This window comes from Calidris pugnax, unplaced genomic scaffold (genome assembly GCF_001431845.1).
Source record: "Calidris pugnax isolate Ruff unplaced genomic scaffold, ASM143184v1 scaffold162, whole genome shotgun sequence".
Taxonomy (NCBI): domain Eukaryota; kingdom Metazoa; phylum Chordata; class Aves; order Charadriiformes; family Scolopacidae; genus Calidris; species Calidris pugnax.
The window spans coordinates 945,461-955,944 of NW_015090900.1; the positions used below are offsets into that span (position 1 = coordinate 945,461).

At 56.4% G+C, this 10,484-nt stretch overlaps 1 protein-coding gene across 2 annotated transcripts in view; it reads left to right on the forward strand.

Annotated features, from left to right (window-relative positions):
- Positions 1 to 7,901: 7,901 nt before the first annotated feature.
- Positions 7,902 to 10,484, forward strand: part of FAM110D (family with sequence similarity 110 member D) — a 6,608-nt gene continuing 4,025 nt past the window's right edge. The window contains exons 1-2 of one of the 2 annotated variants that reach the window (XM_014948604.1): positions 7,902 to 8,019; positions 9,225 to 10,436. In XM_014948604.1, the coding sequence (XP_014804090.1) occupies positions 9,343 to 10,380 (1,038 nt within the window). In that variant the 5' untranslated portion in view covers positions 7,902 to 8,019; positions 9,225 to 9,342 and the 3' untranslated portion in view covers positions 10,381 to 10,436. Of the gene's footprint in view, positions 8,020 to 9,224; positions 10,437 to 10,484 lie in introns of those variants that run through there. The other variant, XM_014948605.1, reaches the window with a different exon arrangement.

A 10,484-nucleotide genomic window follows, 5' to 3' on the forward strand; every position in this document is an offset into this window, starting at 1 on the left:
AGGCTGCTTGTCCCCAGCTCTTATTCCGCAGAAGCAGATTGATGTGCAAGAGAGGTTTCACCGGGGTCACCTGACGCTCAGGGCAGACAGAAGCTGCTTTGTAATAGTATAACACTTTGTTCTTTCTGGTGCAGGACCATGACCTTTCTCATCAATTTGACCTTTTGGAAAACAGTAGAGTCTTAAAAACTGCCTTTAAAGCTGCAACAAAGGCCAGTTTTCTTAATAAAATCAATTTAATGTGGTTTTTTTGGGTTTTTTTCCCCAAGTCTTACCTGAAAACTGCCGTATTTCCTTCTATGATTTGCTCCTTGGGTACTCTCAGTGCTGTGGGAGCAGTTCTGAGCAGTCAGTGTTTATTCTGCCTGAGTGTGAATAAGCAGCACAACTAAAATAGGACTTTTATGTAGAGCAGGTGACAGTTACCCCCAGGGCCTTAGTCCTTAGTTCTTGTGATTTTACTTCACTCTATCGTTTAAGGCATGTTGTCTAAACAGTGATTTTTTTCCCAGATGAGTACACTTTGATGTCTCTAAACAACGTTTACTGTTTAGAAGACGCTGTAGAAGTGACTTTCAGAAGACAGTGTCCCTGACTAGAGCAGAGCAGCCTTTGCTTTGGCATGAATTGGCAGGGATGGAGGTGGCTGGGACACAAACTGCTGCCTGCCCGGATGTCCCGGCGTCGCTCCTTCCCTGCAGGGAGCTCAGGCTGGAAAAAAAAGACTAAAAAGAGTAACGACAAGGAGAGATCTATTTATTCTTAACATTCTCGAAGTGGAGATCTGCCTTTTCTCCTGTTTTAACTCAGTTCAGTACAACTGAAGCCTCAGCTTGTTACTGAAAGGAGGAAAACAAACCTCTTGCTGTCTGTGCCGAGGTCATTCCAGGAGTGAAGTTTGAGGAGCATATGTCATTTTTCCACGTTAAACAAAATACCTTGCAAACTTCCTCTCATCTCTTGCCTACGTACATACAAGTCAGAATCGACTGCGCTGTCTCAGAGTCTGAATCTACTACAGAATAATACTACAGTCAGAATTGACTGCGCTGTCTCAGAGTCTGAATCTACTACAGAATAATACTACTTACCTTGAAGGCACTTTGCAAGCCATCCCCTTCTCCTCTGAAGCCTTTGGGAGGATGAACACGGAATGTGCTGCCTGCCCTGCAGAAATGAGTGCTAGTGAATGGCACAGGAAAAGGTGTTCTTTGGGGTTGTTTTGGGTTTTTTTTGACTCCCAAAGTGTTTCTTTTTTGCACTGATTTGCCACTTTAAAGGGTGGGGGTACCTGAAATCCCTCTCATGGTGCTTAGCCTTGCTGTTGGGTGACACTGAGTGTTTCCTTGGGTGACACTGAGTGGTAGTCCTTGACGTCCGTGTTCTGTTTGATTTTTTTTGTTGTCGTTCTGAGGTCTTTGTTTTAAAACCTTTGAGAAATCTAATCGTTGTAGCAGCTACAGAGTTATTCACCAGCGTGACACGAAGTCGAGATACTGCAGCACTCAAAAAAGATTTTTTTTTTTTATTATTTTCAAATCTTTCTTTAAAAACTGTAAAATATATTTTATGGAGAATTTATAACGAGGAAAATGATTGTGTAATTTATTAAGTTGATGACTGTTTTTGAAATAAAATCTGAATTTCCATGAAGCGTTTGGACTTTCTCCAGAGAAATGCTTTCTTCTCCGTCGGCGCGATGACAACTGGCTGTCAGCAGAGCTGCCCGAGGGGGGAGGTTATTTGGAATTAGCTGTAATAATTCATCACAGTCACAATGTAGGTGATCCTGGGCTCGTAAAGGTGCTGGGCTGGCTAATAGACGTGCTGCTGGGGGACCTGACAGAGAGAGGCCACACTGGGTGTGACAACAGAGCTGTCCCTTGGACCAGCTGAGGTGAGACATGTCCCTGAGGACCCTGCAGCTTCTCCCAGCCCTTTAAGAATCAGAGCGGTGCTCTTCTGGGTGGACTTAATTTTCAAAGAAGGGATTAAAGGGTAAAATACTTGAAGCTGTTACTACAGGCAGAGTGAGCACCACCCTGGGCTGTAGGAAACCTCTGGCAGGCTCTGCCTGCCCTGCTACTGGTATTACTGGATTTTTGAGGCTGCAAAAGCTGCTCCTCTCAGTGAATTGAGCCTTTTCCCTCTGGTTCCTGTGTCTGCTGGGGTAAGATTTCCCCCAAAAAGCCCCAGCCCTCGTTTTATGGCTGAAACTGGTGTGAAGAGGGACGATGTGTCCCTCCTGCTGGCTCTATTGGGGGGAGCAGGGGGGTGCAAGCTCTGGGGGCTCAACCAGCTGTAAAGAAGCTGGAGGTTTGTGGGGAACAGTGGTAACATGTGGCCCAAGAAACCTTAGCAATAAAGGTGAGGAAACACAATGACTTATACATGATAGCGAAGCCTAGTAGTCATTTGCATGTTTTAATTAACAGCGCTCCAGAACAAAGGGTTGTGCAGGCTGGGAGCGGGAATAGCGTGAACTGGGAATGCCATAAATTGGTTTGTTTTTTCATTTCTTACCCCCCCAACAAACCCAAACCCCGTTATCTCCTGTGTGCCCGTGTCCTTGGCGTTGTCGCCTGCGTGTCTGGGTGCAGGAGACGGGCACATTCCCCACTGGGCAGGAGCTGTGGGGTGAATCACTAAGTCAAGGTGAGAGAGAGAGAAAAAGGGATTGAAATTCAGATTATTTTTTATTGATGGAACCAAGTGCCTTCATTAAAGTCTTTGATTAGTTGTAAGAGTGGCGATTTTAAATACAGACGCAGGCTATTGGTTCCTCCCCCACAAAATGAAGAAAATGAAGCCTACCTAATTAAGAAATATCTAGTCTGTGGGGAGGGGGTGGGAAATCTCCCAGGGAAATGCCCTGCTGCAGGAATTGGGTGTAACTAAGGCTCGGATCACCCACCCCCTGCTCTATTTCCCTCGTTTTGCCCAACGCTGAGTCCTCAGGCTCTGGCTTTGCCCGTCCCTGCTCCTGGGGCAGGGCTTGGCTGGGGGAACTGTTTGTATTCCTGTTTGGATTGGGGCTTTGCTTTGGTTTAAACAGAGTTTTCCTTCACCCTGGCCAATCCCTGCCCCCTGCGCAAACCGCGGGGTGAGGGCAGGCGTTTGCTTTGTGGTGGAGATAAAATCACGGGGGGGCCACCCGCCCTCCCGCCCCTTGGAAGGCTGCCCTCGCTTCAGAGAAACAACTTTTCCCCCCTCCCTCCGAGCTCCGGTGGCCTTTGGACCTCAGGGTGGCACAAACGGCCGCCTTTTGGCACCGCTCTTCCCTTTGCTCCACCGGTGTGTCCCACGAGTCCCCTGCTGGGACATCCATCCTGACGTGGGTTTTATCTTTGCCCACACTTTGTGCGAAGGAAAAGAGTTGTCCCCCCCGGAGAACGAGTCAGTATTTTGAACACAAACTATTTAACGGGCGCCGCTGAGCACTGACGGTTTCGTTTCCCTTTCGGGTCCCAGGAGCCCGGCAGCCCTTCATGCAAAGTGCAATTTCTGTGCTTAAGGGCAACGGGGGAAGAGGGACGTGGTGTCTGAGCTGCCACAAACCCCCCCTCCGGAGTGCCTGGGCGTTCAGGGAGGGGTGGGAGGTGGAAATATAAAACCGAGCTGCTCCTGATCTCTGTTTGCAGGCTCTGTCAGCATTTTTGGGGAGTCTGAGACCTCCCCGACTCGTTACAAGCTGAGCAGGAGAAGCACAGAGGAGTGGAGTGACCTGAAGGAAGAGCTGGCACCACCACTGTGTCCCTGCGAGAGGAGCCATGGCCCAGGCCACGTTCTTCTTAAATCCCTTTGTTCCCAGATGAATTGCAATGACAGGACGAGGGGCAATGGCTTCAGGCTGGAGGGGAACAGATTTAGACTGGAGATGAGGAGAGGGTTCTTCACTGTGAGGGTGGTGGAGCACTGGAACAGGTTGCCCAGGGAGGTGGTTGAGGCCCCTTCCCTGGAGATATTCAAGGAGAGGCTCGACGAGGCCCTGGGCAACCTGGTCTAGTTGGGGGTGTCCCTGCTGACTGCGGGGGGGTCGGACTAGATGGCCTTTGGAGGTCCCTTCCGGCCTGGGCAATTCTATGATTCTATGAATTTCCAGATTATTTGGGTGCCTGAAGCAGAAAGCTGTTGCCTAAGGGCTGTGGTTCCTAAGGAGCAGCCAGGACCAGCCTGGGCTGAGTCCACAGGTGATGGTTGGAGCTGTGACCACCTTTGGGGTGGCCCCACGTCCCCAGCTCCCCTCCAGCAGGTACAGTGTGCTGGAGGACACAGCCAACTTGCTTTGGGGTTCCTTAAAGAGGACAAAGGAAGAACCACCGAGAGCGTTGCAGGAGCTCGGAGACCTCTTTAGTCCCTGGGGTTTGCGATGACAACAGACACAACCCAAAAACCTTCGCAGGTCATAGAATCATAGAATCATAGAATTGCCCAGGCCAGAAGGGACCTCCAAAGGCCATCTAGTCTGACCCCCCCGCAGTCAGCAGGGACACCCCCAACTAGACCAGGTTGCCCAGGGCCTCGTCGAGCCTCTCCTTGAATATCTCCAGGGAAGGGGCCTCAACCACCTCCCTGGGCAACCTGTTCCAGTGCTCCCCCACCCTCACAGTGAAGAACCCTCTCCTCATCTCCCTCACAGGGGGTGGTGGGTTCAGCTCAGATGCTCATCTTAGACACTGGGGAGGCTTCCCCCCAGCCCCAGCAGCTCCTTCCATCTCTCCCAGTGGTCTCCCAGTACCGACCCGGGTAGCTTCGGAGACACTGGGCAGCCACCAGCAAGGCCAGACGTCGCCCGCTGTGGCTTTTGCAGCCCCCGTTGGGGGGGTTTGAATATCCCTGGGAGTCTGGATGTCTTCTCCTGGGGCCCAGCTGCTGTCTAGCTCCTACTTGCACGAACTTGTGGGTGGCTGCCCCAGATTAGGTGGTGGTTTCAGATTTATTCATGCTGTTTTGAGCCCCTGGTATTTTTAAACTCGTATGACAAGTCTTCTTCTGCTCCTGCCCTCTCCCCAAGGAAGGTGCCTGCACCCTGGGCCCTCGCTGGCCTGCAGCCACCCGGCTCCCGTGGGCACCTCTCCAGGGGGGTGGCATTTGCATGGACCTCAGACCAGAAAAGAGCTTTTTGTGGGTTGTGAAAGTCAACCAGCAAGTAGGAGAAACAGATGGCTGCGTTATCGGGTGCTGCCAGCCCTGTCTGCATCTGGCCGTGGTGGAGTTAAAGTGATATCTTTATTTATTTATTTATTTATTTTTAATTTTTAAAGGAGAAACGCATCTGGAAAGGACTCAATGGGACATGGTTGGCTTCAGTCCTCCTGCCTGCTCACCAGGAGCCATCAGAGCCCTGCCCTGGTCCTGCTGCTCCTCCAGCCTGGTGTGGGGGTTCTGGGGTGTGGGTGTAATTAACATCCCTCCCCCTTTTTCCCTGAGCTGGGAAGGAGGGAGGAGGGCTGGTGGGGAGCAGTTTAACCGGGAGCTAGACATGCTCTGAAAAAATGGTGTTGGAAAGAGGATCTGTGCTCTGGGCCTCGTGACCTTTGAGGACTTTCTCAGACTTTTCTCGCCCACCGCAAGGGCTGGAAGTTTCCATCCCTGGCCCCAGCTGTGGCTGGGTTTTATCCCAGGGCTGCTTTGCTTTGCTGGCACCCTGTGAGCCGGGAGGGGAGGGAAGCAGAGCCCCAGGGAAGAGCAGAGAGCACCTTAAATAAAAAAGAAGGGACTTTGTGCGTCCACGTCACTAAGAAACGCCACCTGCTGCGTTCACAAGAGGCTGATTAATTGGGTAAACCCCTTCCTAGAAGGTGATGTGACAAATCCCCCATCGCCTCCCTCCCCAGGGGAAGCGGAAGCTGCCTGAGATGCTGATGCCAGGAAGGGCTACTCACACCATCCCTTTTTTTATCCCGAAGGGAATCTGCCTTGTCCAAACAAAACAGTTCAGCAGTAAGTGCCTGGCTGGTGCTCCGAGGAGGAGCCGGAAAGGAGGACAGCCTGGCTCCGGGGTAGGAGCATCCCTTGGGAACACCCCTCATCAGCCAGAGAAAGGTGAATCTGAAGCTGCTCTTACTCACTTGTGGCTTTACTGGAACGGCTGCCGGGATTCCAGCTTGGAAAAGAAAACCTGCCCTAATAAGCAGTGATTCATATTGCCTGGAATTCAAAATAAGGTCCTGTCAGCTCCCGCGTGGGAGCAGAGGGGCAGATCCCAGGGCTGCCGTGGGTTTCTCCATCACTCAGCCCCATCCTTTTCCCCATCTTCCTCTGGAAACGGTGGGGTTTGCTCCATGGTGGCCGCATCCTGCTCACGGAGCACGGCTGGGTGTGCTGCTCCTCTCCAGGTTTATTAGAAGGGAATAGCTGCTTTGTCCCTTCTGAACTTTCACAGGGATTTTTTTCCAGTGCCAGCAGAGCTCGGACAAGCCTCATCCGCTCTCATCCTGCTCAGCCTCCATTTTTGTCCACCAGGGAGTCCTGGATCCGGCCCCTTCCCGGTACCCTACGCCCGGAGGTGCTGGATGCCAACCCAGCCCCAGTTCCTGGCACCAGCTCCCCAGCAGCAGTGCTGTAGGAAGGAACTGGGGTGGAACTGGGGTGGGGGCCAGCAGCCCTCGGGGACAGGTCCCCTCTCAACCAGGGACAGAGCACCCTGGGCCAAATGCCACATCTTTGTCCCCGTTGGAGTCTCCTGGTGTGTTCCTACAGGTGGCCTGGGCTGGGCTGTATCCCAGTTCTCCATCCATCCCGGCTGCCAGAGGGATGGAGGGAGCTGGCGGGTCCCTAAGGAGCACCGGGAGCTTTCTCTGACCCTGCTCCAAGGAGCTGGGAGCCGAAATGAAGGTGCAGGGTGTCCTTTGGGGAGAAAGGTGCCACCTTCATGGTGGCAGGTGGTGGGGATGGAGGGGGGCTGGGGGCTGCAGGAGTGCTCAGCCCTCAGGAAGGGGAGAGGGCAGCGATAAAAATAACCTCTGGGCCAGCTCCAGCCCTTTGTGGCTTCCTGCGATTTACAGCCCTTTCCCGGGGGGAAGAGGAGGCAGGAACTGGCCTGGCTCAGGGCTGGGTTTGACCCTTTCGCCGCCAGCGGAGAAGGTGCCAGAAGGACCCTTCCTCCCTCCTCTCCCTCCTCTCCCTTGCTGGCTGGGGCAGGACCCTGGGGCAGGGGACTGGAGTGGGCTCCTGCTCCTGAGCTGCACCCAGCATCTTGTCGGGGGTGGGGGGGATATAGAAGGAGAAGCTGACAGAGTGGGAATGATTTTCCTGCCCCATTCCTGATGCCCTGCATGCTGGGGGGGACAGAGAGACTCAGTCCTGCCTGGGAGGAGGCAGAGATCTCTGCTGCGGATCCCAAAATGCCAGCTGGGCTCCTGTAAGGAGGAGGAGAAGGAGAAAGGAGAAGGAGTTGATCCCAAAATGCCATCTGGGCTCCTGTAAGGAGGAGGAGGAGAAGGAGAAGGAGAAAGGAGGAGAAGTAGGAGAAGGAGAAAGGAGAAGGAGAAAGGAGGAGAAGGAGAGGGAGAAAGGATAACGAAGAGAAGGAGAAGGAGGAGGAGGAGAAGGAGAAGGAGGAAAAGGAGAAAGGAGAAGGAGAAAGAAGAAGGAGAAAGGAGAAGGAGAAAGAAGAAGGAGAAAGGAGAAGGAGGAGAAGGAGAAAGAACTGGAAGAAATGAGCTGGAGCTGCTGGAGGAGGAGGGTTAATAGTGGCTGGGCAGGGGCAGAAGAGGAGGAGGAGAGCTGGAAGAGATGAGCTGAAGCTGACGGAGGGGGAGGGTTAATAGTGGCTGGGCAGGGGCAGGACCCTTGGTGTGAAGGCTGCAGCTGGGGCAGGGGGGGTCATGCTGGCTCCTGCTGACGGAGCTGGGCTGGCAGGGGTTAACAGGGTGGCTCTTCCTCTTCCTCACCCTCTATATCAGGCTCCTGGAGGCTCTGGCCTCAGTTTGCTGCTGACGGCCAGAGGGGCAGGAGCTGAGACCGGAGCATCCCTGCATCCCTGCATCCCATCCCCGCATCCCTGTGTGGGCTCAGGTGAGCAAGGGCATCCTTAGCACAAATCCTGGCAGTGGGGCTGGGGCTGGGGAGAGTGAGGGCATGCTGGCATGGGCAGCCACATCCTGGGCACGGTGACTCTGCCAGGGCAAAGCCAGCGGGTGACAGGACCATGTGCTGGGGCCACCTTCCTTTGAACCACTTGGGACCACAGAACCAGACAAACCGTGTGCCTCAGTTTCCCCCTGGCACCAGGGGTGGATGCGGTGCTGGAGCCCGTGGGCTGTGTGTGTGGAGGTGTGTGGACAAAGAGCTCCTGGGCTGGTTGCTCTCTGGCAAACCCTGCCCCGTGTCCCTGCTGTCACCTGGGGAGGCTGCGGGGCTGGGGCGGCCGCTGGCGATGGGATGGCTCTTCACAGCTGTTCAGGCCTCTTTTGCTCAGCAAAACCATCTGTTTTGGGCATTTACAGCCCCCGGGTCAGGCACCAGACCCCCTTCCTCCAGCACCCACCTTCACTCCTGGTCCTGCACGAGTGCTCAGGTACAGCTGGGCAAGAGCCATCGTACCCCAGGGCTAATAAGAGCCCCTTTGCTCCGTGGTCCAGGTGCATTGAGCAGGAGAAGTACCTTGAGACCCTGGCCCAGGTTGCCCAGAGAAGCTGTGGCTGCCCCATCCCTGGAGGGGTTCAAGGCCAGGTTGGAGGGGGCTTGGAGCAACCTGGTCTGGTGGGAGGTGTCCCTGCCTGGGGTGGGGGGTGGAATGAGATCCTTAAAGATCGTATCTTTCAGGTCCCTTCCCACCCAAACCATTCTATGGTTCTGTGATTCCCTCCCAGGCAGCTGAGCTCAGCCTGGCTGTGGGGAGCGAGGCATGGAGACCCCAAAACACCCCCCACCCCCTGCCCCACTGCCATCACGCACGGCCCCATCCGGGGCAGCTCGCCAGCTCTCCTGAGCACGGGCTTTGTTCTGCCGCCCCTGCGCTGGGCGAGATAAGGCAGCTGGCTCCGGTATTTTTTCCTGTTGGAAGCTGCTCCTGGGATGCGGCCGGACCGGCGGATGCTCGGCGCTTCTCTCTTCCTGCCCCTGCCTTGTTCCTGCCTGGGCTGGCCGGGCTCGCTGCCTCCTGCCTGCCTGCTTGGCCGAGGGATCGAGGGGACCCCCCAGCCCTACTTTGCCCCCCATCCTCCTTTTGCTGACGCCACAGCCTCTGTGCTGACCCCGCTTCTCCTCTCCCCTCCCAGGGCCAAATCCAGGAGCTGGTAGAGAACCTTGGGGACCCTCCTCGGCCACAGCACCGAACCCACCCCGGGGTTGGGGGGAGCAGAGAGTCCAGGGGTGCCATTTCGGGGCTGGGAGGTGATGGTGCCCCTGGGCAGCCCCCCTCTCACCGTCTGCGCCTCCAGCAACCCCCGCCTCATGGCCCCCGGCCACAGCTCCCCCCTGGCCTGGCTGAACCGGGGTCCTGAGTGCCCGCGGGAGCCGGGGGGCAGCGGGGGCCGGGTGCCCAGCGCCGTGGAGAGGTTGGAAGCCGACAAGGCCAAATACGTCAAATCCCAGCAGGTCATCAACAGCCGGCAGGAGCCGGCGCTGAGGGGCTGCTCCCCATGGCTCTCCCCCCGTGGCCGGCGCCTCTTGGCCCGCCAGCAGTGTAATGAGTTGTGTCAGGCCTCAGAGCTGAGCCGGGAAGGTCCCAGGAAGCTGCCGTGCCCCCAGTCCCCTGTGTCACGCCGGAGCGGTGGCCGGCGCCTGCTGAGACCCGACTCGCTCATCATCTACCGGCAGAAACGGGACTGCCCAGGAGGGGACAAGGAGAACGCCAAGGGCTCGGGGCTGGTGCGACGCCTCTTCCAGGGACCCCTCAGAGACAAGCCCCCCACTTCCCCCCCGGCCAGGAGGCTGGGTGAGGGGTCACCGGCCCCCCAGAGCCCTGAGACCCCCATGCTGTGGGTGCCGGCAGAGAAGGAGGAGGTGAGGACGCCGGGTGCCAGCGGTGGTGGTGGCGGTGGTGGCATCTTCCCTCTGCCTGGCAGCCCAGTGGTACAGACCCCCCAGCCCCCCGGGAAGCAGGCGCTGGCTCTGCGTGTGTCCCTGCCACTCTCTGAGAAGGAGCGGTTCTTCAACTACTGTGGGCTGGACCGGGCCCTGGTGGAGCTGCTGGGGCAGGAGCGGTTCGGGCCGGCGGGATGGGACAACGCCTCGGCTCGGCTCCCCGGATCCTGCGAGTCGGAGCCCGGGCAGGCCTCAGAGGGCAGCGAGGGGGATGCAGAGCTGGGTGAGGAGGAGCCGGACACCCGGCTGGGGTCTGCCGTCTCGGTGGTGGAACGCAACGCCCGCGTCATCAAGTGGCTCTATGGCTGCCAGAGAGCCTGGGCGGCCGCCAAGGAGTCCACCGTCTGAGCAGAGGCAGCCCAGCTGGGGATGAGGACACCCGTGTGGGTACTGCTGGCTGGACATGGCCCTCTGCCCTTGCTGGTTGTGGTCGATGGGCTGGTGGCATCCCT